General features: G+C 51.2%; 1 protein-coding gene across 1 annotated transcript; it reads right to left on the reverse strand.

Moving 5' to 3' along the window:
* Positions 1-8,256: 8,256 nt before the first annotated feature.
* Positions 8,257-12,558, reverse strand: LOC119382165 (uncharacterized). The gene is made up of 3 exons (XM_037649889.1): positions 10,398-12,558; positions 9,352-9,665; positions 8,257-8,310 (listed from the first exon to the last, which is right to left on the reverse strand). The coding sequence occupies exons 1-3, from the start codon at positions 12,556-12,558 to the stop codon at positions 8,257-8,259; spliced, it is 2,529 nt and encodes an 842-aa protein (XP_037505817.1).
* Between the last annotated feature and the right edge of the window lie 1,114 nt (positions 12,559-13,672).

Genomic DNA, 13,672 nt, shown 5'->3' on the forward strand with positions numbered 1-13,672 from the left:
CAGACTGATGACATTTTCATTATTGCGCTGTTATTAGGTTCTAACAATTTCCTTTCTTTGTATCTAGTGTCTTCTGTTTGCATCGGGACGATGCTCTGTCTCCCGGAAGGGCAGTGCCACGTGTGTTTAGAAAGGTGCGGACTTGATCTAATCGCTTTTTTCATCAGCGTCTTGTATGTCTTAGAGTGTATCAGCAAGCCAGCTTGATGCCCGGATGTGCTCCAACATAACGGATTGATAAGGGATCGTCACACCCACCGGCGGGCATTCTGTCAGCCGCCGTTCGAGCACGCTGTCTTTTTTCTTTCGCTGTCGCCGAGCAGCTTGTTTTAGCTTGCTTTCGGGCGCAAGTTAGGCTCAATAAATTATCATTAGTTTTCTTGCCGTCGGGGTCTCCTTTCTGCTCGTCTGTGCGCCGGCCAGCTCAACGTCACCTAAGTGACAATATTTTATCTGACTTGCGCCGCCGAATTGTGGTACAACAACCCATAACACACCACATGGATCGCCTTGAAGACGTCCTCCTCTGAAGTGTTCGGTCGACCAGCTGTCCGCAAGCAGCGCGCAGAGCAGCGCTTGCGCGTCCGCTCAGAGCATACTGGAGAAAGCTCCACAAACTATATTCAAGACGTCGTCGATCTTTGTAGACGTGTCAACGACACCATGATTGAAGCTGACAAGATCAAGCAAATCCTGAAGGGCATTGACGACGGCGCAGTCCAAATGCTGTTGGCTAGGAATTCAGGCACATTTTCAGAAGTCGTCAGCTTGTGTCAGGGCTACTACGAGTTGAAGAAGCAACGCGCTCTGACTCGGCAGCCTCCGCGGAGTGGCGAGTCGCTGTGCAGTCTCGACGCCATGCCTGACCATTCCACGCTGCTTCAGCAGGTCCGAGACTTCGTCCGCGAGGAAGTTGCCCGCCAACTTTTCTTAATGCCATTTTACGCACGAGCCCCCCACCCGTCTGCCCGCCCCGCTCCGCAGTATCAGGGCTGGGCAGTATCGAGATGAAAGAGTATCGCAATAGTATTTCAGAGATACATTTGAGTATCTGTATTTCTGTATCGAGATGCATTTGAAAAATATATTTGTATCTCAGTAGTGAAATACATTTACGATGTATCGCCTCTATCGCGATACTATGCTGGACACGGGTGTCTCGTTAGATTCTTTTTTTGTGTCGGAAATGAGTTGAGGCGTGTTTCCAATGGGGGAATGGCGTTTTTTTTTCTTTTTTGTGCCAAGACAAGCAAAGGCGCGCCGCCGGTCGCCGACAGATAGGGCGGCGATGGTTTCCGCTCGAGCACAGAATGGTGCATGTGGTAAAGCGCGCGACGCCGCAGACGGCAGAATCGCGGGGGCAGTCCCAGGCAGCACGCCGCCATTTGACCGATCTTGGCCCAACGTCGGCAAATGACGGCAGCAATATTGGCCCCACGTCGGCAAATCACGCTCGCGCTACTTTCACCCGCATCGGCCCGACGTCGGCTAGCCGCCGTTGGGCCGATGCGGGCTTGCCGGCTTCGGGCCGACGTGGGCTAGCCAGCGTTGGTCCGAGACGGGCCTGCCGTTATTCAGCCGACGATGGCAAGCCGTCATTGGGCCTACATATGCTAGCTGATGCTGGCGTGGTGTCGGCCCCGCCGACATCGGGTATCCGCCGGCGTGAACGTTTACACCCGTTATGTTTTAGCGGTGGTGGCTGACCGTGCGTTAAGTAACGGTAGTACTGTACCGTCGTGGTCTGCACGTAGCTAGTTTATATGGGGACACCGGCGGTAGTTGCTCGATGCGCAAAATAACTTGATCAGGCAGGCTGATACACGTGTTATAAAGTAAAATGGCTGCGTGCCGACCACGGCAGTTCGGTATTACTGTGGTTACTGTACTGTAAGTCAGCAGCGCTAAAATAGACTATTCGCGGCGCAACGGCATTCATCGACTACCATTGGTGCCATATTCGAAAAATGCTTCCTAATTAGAACGGCTGCTCCACTGATGTGTTAGTGTGCGATTAAGACCCACAATTCTGTGGAACCGTGCAAGGCCGAGAACGAAAGTCAATATTGTCTCTAACACAATTAAATTGATGAAAGGCCTCCTGCACCAACTACGCATGCGTCTGAGAAATTAAGGAGCAACACATTTACAAAGTGATCAACACAAATTTATTCACAGATATGAGAACACACCAGCAGTTCCGGAATAATTATGTTTAAAGGAATATCTAAACATCTATAGATACCGTAACCAACATCTAAAACAACCCCACAGCCACCGTATTCCTAAAAAAAAGCAGGACAATCCTAATCGAGAATGGGGTCATGCGCAAAATCATAGGCGTGAGCAGGGTTCCCCTTCAGAGGGGGGGGGGGGGCGAAGGGTCATCGCGGCGCACCCCCTCCCTATTAAGTCAATGTGTTTGGCAGACCTTGCGCCCACCTCTTCTTAGGTGACTATGGGGGCCGGCCGCCCCCCCTGCCCCAATGTACGCCCGCCTATGCGAAGAGTTGCAATCTCTTCAACGTTATGCGCGGCACATTCACTATAAATATTGAAAGAACTAGAACGGGAAAAAATAGGAATAAGGATTAACAAAGAATATCTAAGCTACTTGCGTTTTGCGGACGATATCGCGCTTTTCAGTAACGACGGTGCCGAATCACGAAAAAAATTCTGGAGATGTAAACGAAGGCAGCATTAAAGTAGCATTAAGGCGGACCCGAAGAAAAGAAAGATAATGTCAGGCGGCTTGCCGAAAAAGTGAGATTAAGAACGGCAACTATACTAGAAGATTGTGTATACGCGTGAGCTAATTACGAGCAGAGGAGCACACACCCCTCCCCCCCCCCCCCGAGCGTTCATTAAATTCACCAAGGAACGGTAGGCATTCGCAACACATGACTGGCAATTAAATTAGCGTTATCGTTTAAGCAGAAATTGCAATTTTTTCAGCGATAACTTAAGGCCCAGAAAGATGGATAAACTGCTGTACGCGACGCGAAAAACATTGCGAGCGGTACCACAAGATCCCATGAACTCTACATCTAAACAAAATAGACACGCACGCATTCCTAATGTAAAGGTAAGATTGTAACAGAAAGGAATCGTGCATAAAAACCACTCAGGTGTGCCCGTTGGATCGCTAAAAACACGAGCGAATAAAAAATGCAAGCCCACCATATCAGAATACACAAAACACGATGGTCAATAGAAAATACGCAATAAGAAGAGAACAAAAATCTGATGACACGTAACAGTAGTGAACACGTGGCCTTATATGAGGTGAGCGAGTTCAAAATGGAAGCAGGGGGCCACTGGTTTCTCGCTGCGGTGATCTCTGCTGAAAACAATGCCGGAATGCTGCCGCGTATCCGTCTCGTGCACGATTTTGACTTTCCACCACACATGTCCACACACCGAACTTGAAGAATTCTGCTGGTCGGAGTGAAAAAAACCTGCTCCCGCAGCTACGAATGTCACTCCGTCGGGACGGCTACCCTACCCTGCCTGGTCAAGCAAGTTTCGCGACAATGACGCTGAACGAGGGGAAGGGAGGGAGGGGGTATAGGTTGAAGTAGACGAAAAATAATTCGAATTCTCCCTTCTTGAAAGCACGGTTCAGCCTAGCACAATGGTGTGCGATCCCCCCAGCATGTCTATGAGCATGCCGTTTGAAAAAGGCGTTCGTCGAATTTTCAATGCATCACTTGTTGCCACATGTCGCTACATAAAAACTTTGCGTACGCCACGTTGGAGCCGCATTTTTCATCGTATTTCACGTGCCATAATAATAATTTTATGCGACTGTTTCTGAAAGCACGTGGGAAGCAATCGTTGACCGAGATTTTTACTTGAAAAACATATGTATGTCACAAAATGGACAGCAACGATGTGCAAATACGAACTGACAAACACGTGGCAAGCACGTGTTTGTCAGTTCGTTAAAGATGGTCAGCGGGCTAGTTGATTTGGAAACATTCAAACGACAAAACGTGTCTTCACTTCGCCCGGTCTTTTTTGCACCATACCTATTTTTCTCAAGTAATGAACCAGCTAGCTCAGCAACACGCCTTGCTCAGCTTTTTACTATTTTCATAAAGTAAAGTTATGTGACATAACTGAAGCAAATGCGCTTGTTACGCTTGACCCAAACACGCGCGTGAGTAAATATGTGTAAACACAGAGATCGGAAACTGTCCGTGTAAGTATATCAGCACTCGCGCCACACATTCAGCGGCTGAAAGGATATAGCGCTATAAATATGATGACAGGCTCGATTTATGCACAGAATTAGTATTCACATAAAACTTCTTCCGCTAAAAGCATTCGTGCGAGAATGTTTGGGTGAATTTTCATGTTGGATACATTAGTGAAGTCGGCCGACCAGTGGCAAAAAAACATTTACAAAACAGAAGTACTTCGAATTTGGCCCATGAATTTAATGGTATGTGTTATAACGTTTGAACATTTTTGATAGCGTTGAACAACTGGTCAACGAAGTGGCCATCTAATTTGAGTCAGTTATTCCTCTAAAGACCACCTTTTTTGGTAGAAAAGTGACTGTGCTAGTGATAGTTGTTAGTCATTGTCATAGCAGAAACTAATAAGACAATGCAAGCTAATCAGTCGGCGATACTTCGCGCCCCGAGTCGTACGTGTGGCATAAGCACGGTACAATACTTGAACTTTGTTATTTGTGCTAGTACAGCTGTCCATGTAGCGGCATTCTGCAGCTTAAGCTACAAATATTCAAGCGCCTAATGCTGTATTGCATTACGATTGTATCCTAGGCGGGCGAGCTGCCGGGCTTCTTCGGCGGGCTGAAGGTAGAGCGCAACGTTGAGGTTATTGTCGTCATTGACGGCCGGCAACACGGCGTCCAGCGTCGTTGAGGGGTTTCCGTGAACTAGTTTGAACGGCGTCATATGTGGGCGGTTTCTTACACTGCCGTGTTAACTTCAGGTTATGTGCGGAAGATATCATGGCGTCCCATGTCATGTGTTCGACGTACAGTACATTGTCAGCATGTCGGCGAGGGTTTCATTTAGCCGCTCGGTGAGGCCATTCGCCTGCGGGTGATGTCCGTCGGTGACTTGTGTGGCTCTATTTCAAGATCGTTTGCGTTAGCTCTGCCGTAAAAGCCGTACCTCTGTCGGTGACGACGACTTTTGGAGCGCCGCGACGCAGGAGGACGTTCTCAACAGGGCATGTATAACTGTCTGAAGGGAGACAAGAAAGTTCCAACATCGTCGATAAGCCATCGGCTCCGCCGATGTCAGCTGAAGCCCGGCAAAATGACGGCATTCTCGGCCGAATGTTGCCGGTGAAAACCATCGGCTCGGCCGATGTCGGCGAAAGTACGGCAAAACGGCGCAATGTTGCCGGTGAAAGCCATCGGCTAAGCCGATATCGGCGGAAGAACAGCAAAACGCCGGCAAACTCGGCCAAATGTTGCCGGTGAAAGAAATCGGCTAAGCCGATATCGGCGGAAAGACGGCAGAACGCTGGAAAGCTCGGCCCAGTGTTGCCGGTGAAAGCCCAACATCGGCTGAAAGGCGGCAAGATTGGTCCAATTTTGCCGGCGAAAGTCAACGGCTCCGCCGATGTCGGCGCCAGGCTGGCAATGCTGGCCCGAGGTGGGGCCGCGCACAGCCACCGTAAATCCAATATTGGCCCGACGTTGTGTGCTGCCTGGGGTGTTGTCGGCCTCTGCCGACGAAAGTCACTGTGTCTCAAGGTCAGTGCAGCACGCCTAATTTTTTTCGGGTGGCAAGCTATTACTTCGCGACCCCCCGCGCGGATACCGCCTTGGAACAGGCTTTGCAATGGTTCGCGTGCATTCAGTTCTCAAAGCGGCGGCACTTCCAAAAGCAGTTCCTGTAGTCGCGGCGGAAGTGCGTTGCTAATTGATTACATGCGTGAAACGGTCTTTTGTGGTAGCAGGCTCCCCCACCGCCGGAGCCGACTTCGCCTGTTGCGGCTTTCTGAAATGGGTGCTGGTAGCGTCGGTGGTGATGACAGCTTCATTGAAGCCTACAGGGTCACTACGGCTTAGGATTCCGAAGATGGGAACATACTTCGGATACTGAACAATCAGAACAACCTAAGTGAGGGCGGAAGTGTTTCGGTACCTGGATGACCCGATATGCGATATCGCCACGCTGCAGGGCAATCCGGCTATGAAGGCAATATTTATTCACTATAACACGAATTTGTGCTCGCCTTCAGCGGTAGACAGACTTTTTTTCTTTCGTGAGTCGTTTGCTGAGGCTGAACCGACGCTGTTAGAAGACAGCCTATTTGAGAAGCCTACACAGCAACCTTCTCAGCAAAGCAGATCTTCAAAATAAATGTGTGCTTTTTCTCAATTGACTGGTGTTCATTGGTGATTCGAGTGATTTGCTTAAAGTGTGCTATATCTAGCATAGCTTAGTTTGTTCGGCAAGTATGTCGATTTCGGTGTCCAATCCTTGTTACTGTTGCTGTGAAATGGTAAATTTTTATTTCAACTGATACTTGTAATTATGTCATTATTACTAATTATGTACTTTGTCCACCCCCTCCCCTGCAATGTCTTAATGGCGTTGAGGGTGCTGTGATAAATAAATAAATGAACTGAACGTTTCGATGCGCTGTAACTTTAATTACAACATTATGGAGCATTAATAAGTGTCTGCGTAGTATGAGCATCCTTCAAATAAAAAAGTATTCCAGTATCTGTATCGCTGTAATTGTATTCCGGAATACTTTTTTCGTCTTATTGCAAAAGTATCTCCGAAATATCCCGTTACGTTAAAGGCAGGTGTATCTCAGTATCTGTATTTCAGGCTTCCAGTTCATGTATTTCGATATCTGTATTCGGGAATACTTTTCTATCTCTGCCCAGCCTTGCGCACTGTTATATCGGAGGAGGTTGCCCACGCTGTTCCGCGTGCGCGCCACGAGCCGCCTCCATCCAGCCCTGTTCACTACGCGCGTGCAGCCCAGCCTGTGGCCTCTCCAGTCGCCTATGCGCAAGCCGTGCAGCCTGTAGCCACGCCCCTCACGTATGCGGACGTTGTGCGTAGGCTTCCACAACCACCTTAGGCCACACACTCACAGCGCACGCAGCCGCCTGTCTGTACTGCATCTTGGGCATCACCGACAATCGCCAATCCATGGAGGACGCATGATAATCAACCGATTTGCTACGCCTGCTACACTCCTGGACACGTCGCCCGCTATTGCCGCCGTCGCCCCCAAACTTTCGGCGACCGTGCCCGGTCGTCGCAAGCCGGAAGCCAGCCCTTCCTCCAATACGTTCCTGGCCCATCCCCGCGCGATGCCCCTACTCAGCGCAGTGACTTCCAGCCGCAGCGCTCACCATCTCCTCGGCGGCGATTGCCCTCCCCTATGCGTCGCCGGCCCGGACCCTCCGACCAGCAAAACTCACTGCCGCAGTTCAAGAGGCAAGAACTGCGCCATCTTCGAACTGTCCAAGCCCTCAGTCCTCCCCTGCTAACGTTGTCGCCATAACTGTTGAAGGTGTACGTACTTTTGCCCCTGTGGACACCGGCGCAGCCGTTTATGTCGCAGTCGCTAATCTGTGCCGTTTATTACGCAAGGTAACGACGCCGCTTTCGGGCCTGTTGCTCCACACCGCAAGCGCGCAGCAAGTGCCGCCTGTCGGAGCCTGCACTGCAAGTGTTCATTGAAGGCACTCTGTACATCGTTGAGTTTATTGTCCTTTCTGCCGTTTCGCCTGACGCCATCCTCGGGTGGGACTTCCTATCCCGCCATAATGCCGTCATCGACTGCGCACGCGCCGAAGTGGAGTTTTCACCATCGTATGACGCCCCATTACTTGATGCTCTTTATCAGCCGCCTAAGTTGCACGTTCGTGAGGATACCGACATTCCGCCTGGCACTTTCGCACTTCTTCCCGTTTCCTGCAACGCCCACACTGACGCTACTGTCTTTTTGACGCCGTCCGATGTCTTTACGAGTCGTAGAGCTCTGCCGCTACCTTTCGCAACGATTGACATCGCCGCCGGCAGCAGCAATATATTCGTCTTGAATCCGCTCTCTTCACCTGTCACGCTGCTTCCAGGCCATTGTCTCGGGCGCGTGGAAGATATCTACTCTTCGTCTCTAGTTGTCGTCCCGGATGACTGCTGCGACCAACCAAATGCCCTATCGGCACTCGAGAAGTCGTCCAGGGATATCTTTTCCAGTGCCGTCGCCGATACCCTCACCTCTGCCCAACCTGCCGACCTACTTGATCTTCTGCACGAGTCCCGGAATTGTTTCGATGTATCGCAACCTCAACTGGACCGCACGTCGCAAGTACAATATTACGTTCACACGCATTTACGCCAGCCGCTGCGTAAAAGACCATACCGTGTCCCCGCTGAAGAGCGCCCCTTCATTAACGACCAAGTCGAAGATATGCTTCGTAGAGACGTTGTTCGACCATCACACAGTCCCTGGGCGTCTCCTGTCGTCCTGGTGCGTAAGGAAGACGGATCTATCCGGTAACAAGCGTCGAAAGCTGGGCGAGTTGGTAAGGTTTCATCTTCTAGCAAACTGCAGAGCGTGTCAATGGCATCATCAACGCGCGGCAAAGGATAGACGTCCTTGCGGGTTGTGTTATTCAAACGACGGTAGTCCACGCAAAACCGGATAGATCATCTTCTAGCAAACTGAGCGGCAGACGGGACACAAAGACGCAACGAAAGAGACAGACGAGCGCAGACTCACAACTGATTTTATTGTAAACGTAGTCGAACTATATAGTGTCCAGCAAAAGAAAACGTGTCACAGTCAAAGTTTATCAGCGTACCGCAACGCCACACCAAAAACCCACACGCAAAAAAAATTCTAAAAGGTGCACGTGCAAGGCCACGTCAGTCAACAGTAGCATGTAGAACTGAGATATGCGTACTCCTTATCCGACAGGCTTATAGAGGGTTCACTGACGCACCCTTCTCCCTTTCTAAAGGTCCCTGGTTCGATCCCGGGTTTCGGCACCAATGTTACAAAATGACTGGTTCCCCAGACGTGAAAGAGAGACGTCCGTTTAATGGCAATACTAAAGGCGAACTCCTGCACCGGCCACGTGCACGCGCCCTCAACCCGCCTCGGTTTTCTCCTCTTCGATAGAGTCTGGCACGCTCCAAGTTGCTCCGTTCCGCACTATTTTGCAACATCCTCCCAGGGGGGCCAATAGGAATCGCACGCGTCCATGGTGCAGCTTGAGCGGTGATAACGTGGCCGTAACATAAATAGGTACACTCGCTCGCGATGACGAGCTTTGCGTTGCAATGGAAGTGCATTCGCGAGCCCCGAGGCGGAAGCACGTTGTGGCACCGAGATGTGTCGACTTCCCAGTGGGAATTGGGACGGGTTCAATTGCTGGAGCTCGTCGAACTTGCTCTCTAGACGTCTTCGTGGTCTAATGTTCTTCCAACTGAGCCAGTGGTAGCGGGACGATTTAAGTGGTCTGTCCGTGATCATGAGGCCTATGTTGTTGAGGTCGTTGATTAACTGCGGCAGGCTGACGTATGAGGAGTTCATGGCCTTCTCAGCAACCGCATTCTCATTTCTCTCGTAAACGTGGACGACGTTCGTGTCCATGCCAATCTCGCAGTTCTTGTTGGGAAGTACTTGGCAGTTCCCTGGTTCTGTTAGATTGGGTAAGATATGGAACGGTTGGTTCACCGAGTCGAACATTTTTTCCACAGATTCCAGTTCCTCTAAGGCCATTGGCTTTCGTTGGCTGATACCTTCTGTAGTTTTCGGGAATGATTGTTGCAAAGGTTCCATGCACGTCCCTTCCAGTCCTAGTGTTGAAACGAGAAGCTTAGAAGCCTCATTTGATTCATCCAGCGAAACCACGGACGTGTCCTCTCCGCTGATTGGCAGAAGCTCAAAGAGAGGCACGTGGTCCAGATTATTGATTTGTGCCAAGTTGTCCTCCATTGCGTTGACGTTGCCATCGAAGGAACTGTTACGCCCCTTGCATTCATGAGCTCCATGCTTGTGTTCCATCTGTGTTGTGCGGTCGAAACGCTCTTGGGCGGACTTTCGCAATAGGCGGATAGCGCACGAATTCCTGCGCGCCGCTCGCTTTGCTTTCGGCAGTGCTTGTTCACTGCGGTCATTGATTTGCGGCTGTCGCACCCCTTTCCGTCCTTGGGACCGACTCTTATGGCGTGCAGGGCGTTCTTTACGTGCTTGATGACGATGTACTCGGCGTGTAAAATCTCCAAGATGCGATCCTCGTCGTGATGCTCGCACATAAAGTAGCCGATCTGAGACAAGTTGCGCAAGTGCGGCGTCACCCCCATTCTGCCACCAATGACGACGACGCGCGCGGCCAAGATGAGCGTCGACATGCTCGCCTGCCGTCTCACCCTCTTCCACCTTCCTGCCGCTGGTGACGGCGTTGTCAACTGGATGATTCTTGTTGCGCTTGGACATGCCTAGCTCCGATCCAAACAGGTGGTGGCTGCCCTCTAAGGTTCGTGAATGCGCTTTATCTATCCCGATGACATCAAGACACCGCATCGAAGGTATATCGAAGTCCGCTGCAGAAGAATCGCTGCTCGAGATAAATAGTGCACTTGATGGGAAGTGCTTGTCGGACTTAACAGGGCCTTGCACCATCCATCCAAAGGTGGTGTCGATCGCTGTTAGCCTCTCGTTGATGCGATCAATTTTCCCAGTGGTAACTTGCCAATAGGCGTCGGACCCGATGAGGACACTTATTTCTTCTGGTTGCCATGTGGTTGGTTGAAAGCTGTCGGCCACGTTGTACTCCCGTTCGCCGAGCAGGTGCAAAATGTTGGGGTCGAGCGGTGGGCTTGTTACAGAACACATTTCAGGAATCGTTAATGCTTCCAGAGTTACTGGTGAGGCGCCGAACTGGCTGCGGAGTCGCACATTGACACGCTCTGCGGAAATTCGTCTTCGTGACTTGGAGCCACCAAATGTGACGATGGAGAGCTCTTCATTACCCACGACCGAGCACTTAAGTATCTTTGCCACGTCTGCACGAATGTATGTGCGCTGACTGCCGCTGTCCAGCAATATCCGCACGAGTAGTCGTCGGTCTCCAGACTCTGCCCAAACTCGGCCTGTCTGCAATAATACAGGCGTAGATTCGACGTGACTACTCTGGGCGGTTGTGACGTTTCGCATTGGTTGGGGCGGTGGTTCATGAAATGACGGGGATCCACCGCTTGATGGAAGGTCTTCGGCTGGCCTCGATAATTCACAGAGAATCGTCAGGTGGCGTCGATGGCAGGTACCACACCTGATGTTGATGGATTTTCTGCACAATCTGGCGATGTGATTGCGCGTTCCGCAGCGGAAGCAGCAATTAGCGTACTGCAGCCTTGCACGCTTCTCCTCAGCCGATAGGTCAGCGTTACAGAAAGCGATCGTATGATCCTTGCTTTGGCATAGCGGACACGCTGGTCTGACAGGCAAGGCGGACCCGGTTAGAGCTGACGCTGATGGTATAGGTTCCGCGCCATAAATTTCTTCAGGCATGTGGGTCCTGGGTTCGTCTTGCAGCGCACGACGCGACAGCTGCCGGCCTTCCTCCCGGATTTCCACTTGGATGCGGAGGAAGGTTAGCATCTCCTTGGCTAGCCGCGTTCTGTCTTCAGGAGTTTCGGCGATACTGGGTGCGCAATTTGTTTCCTTGGTTTTCTGCCTGTACATGATGGCGAGATCCTCTGGCAGACATCGCATCAGGACACGGTTTAACACCACGGTGTACTGGTCTGGCGAAACTCCAAGCCCTTCTAAGGCGCTGACGTGAAATTGGACATTGTCGTGCAGCAGACGAAGCTTCGGGACCTCTGATGAGCATTTCACTGGGCTTAGCGCGAGAAGATGATCGATATGATCGTTCACGAGCAGATCCCTGCGTCCGAAGCGGTCCGTGAGCGTCTTGATCGCAAGGTCATAGTTTTGTTCGGCTAAGCGGATGCCTTCGATAGCCCGCTTCGCGCTGCCGGTTAAGTAGGTGAGGAGGTACTTGAACTTTTCAATCCGCGGTAGCTCAGCGTTCTTGTGGATGGTGGCGTCGAAATGGTCCCAAAAAGACTGCCATCCACGCAGACTACCATCGAAAGTCGGTATCTGTAGCTTCGGTAGTTGAACTGAACGCTGACGGTGCTCTCTCACCTGGCCTGCTGCGTCGCCGGAGTTCGGAGATCCGAGGTAGCTAGGCCCGGGTTCAGTTGCTCGAGCCTGAGTTCCGGCATTCCTCTCACGTTCTTGAAGCCAGAACTTGGCGCGTGATACTGCGTACAGAATGTTCTCGTTGTATTCCTGCGCCGTTCCTACTTCCTGGTCGAGGTTCTGTTCGTCTGTGGTCGCAAGGATGACGCCGTCGAGCTGCGACAGTGCTTTCTCCCTGTCCTTGAGGTAATCCATGTGGCCGCTAATCTGAGAGGCGTCGGGATCCGGTTGCTGCAGCAGGTCCGTTAAAAGCGTGAGCGCTCTCGTGACGCCAGCCCTTATGGCACCACGCTTCTTGCGCAGCTGGTCCGAGTTAGCCATGGCCGTGACGTGAAGGCGTCTCTCGAGGGGCAGTCCCGGGTTTCGGCACCAAATGTTACGAAATGACTGGTTCCCCAGACGTGAAAGAGAGACGTCCGTTTAATGGCAATACTAAAGGCGAACTCCTGTACCGGCCACGTGCACGCGCCCTCAACCCGCCTCGGTTTTCTCGTCTTCGATAGAGTCTGGCACGCTCCAAGTTGCTCCGTTCCGCACTATTTTGCAACACTTTCTTCTAATATGGAAAGCCTCTCTTATTCTTCGCCCTATGTATCTCCTATCTCTAGATAAGACATTCGCATCTTGAAAAACAGGCTCGCAACAGCACTCCCTGCATGCGCTGGCAAATGTAAACCCGGAATAAAATCAGTTGTGAGTCTGCGCTCGTCTATCTCTTTTGTTGCTTCTTTGTGTCCCGTCTGCCGCGCAGTTTGCTAGAAGATGAAACCTTACCAACTCGCCCAGCTTTCGACGCTTGTTACACATATTTCTTGTACCCAGGGCATCTTTCCGTGTTTTAATCCCAGTCTTTCAAGTCCAGCAACCTTCGTGTCACTCATCGCTGTCTGCGTTTGTACCGCAAGAACTGCAACGTGGTTCAAAAAACAGGGCACCGCTCCCCCTGGAATATGGGCAGCCTTCGGACCAACGCAACCGTCTACAGGAGATGCAAAGCGGGTGTGCAGCATCCTCACTTCAGAGTGGTGGCGCAATGCGGGGCACTTCAAAGACTGCTTACGGATCGCGTGTTTTACACAGCGAGGGGAAGAACGTGTTAACGAACAATTCAGGACGTGGTGCAAGATGAGCGGCCAGACAACGGAATTCATGTGGAAGGAAATAATTCGGAGCCTACCCAGTAGGAAGAAAAAGCAACAAGCTGGACGGAATGAAAATGTTCTTGTTCTGGGGAATCTTGACATACCGGAAAAACACATGAAAAACCTTCGGAAGGGGCTCAAGTTTGCCTTTGAGTTGTCGCCGTCGCCCGTCGATAAGTTGGTTTTTTCGAGGGCAGTCTGCAAGAAGGTTTCAGAAGATAAAAGGCTCACAGAGTCCGATGAATGTGTTGAAGCAGTGGCACGGACAAAAGGAAGCCGCCAAGATCAAGTGA

This window comes from Rhipicephalus sanguineus, chromosome 2 (genome assembly GCF_013339695.2).
Source record: "Rhipicephalus sanguineus isolate Rsan-2018 chromosome 2, BIME_Rsan_1.4, whole genome shotgun sequence".
In the NCBI taxonomy this organism is placed as follows: Eukaryota; Metazoa; Arthropoda; class Arachnida; order Ixodida; family Ixodidae; genus Rhipicephalus; species Rhipicephalus sanguineus.

Bases quoted from the DNA above. Each gene is read 5' to 3' on its own strand.
- LOC119382165 (XM_037649889.1), bottom strand. From the start codon at position 12,558: ATGGCTAACTCGGACCAGCTGCGCAAGAAGCGTGGTGCCATAAGGGCT. The intron at 9,666-10,397 runs GTGAGACGGCAG...CCAATCTAACAG, and splicing joins CGGCAGGAAGGTGGAAGAGG to AACCAGGGAACTGCCAAGTA. The intron at 8,311-9,351 runs GTGCCACAACGT...CGTGCGGTCCAG, and splicing joins TGGGAAGTCGACACATCTCG to TTGAGGTTGCGATACATCGA.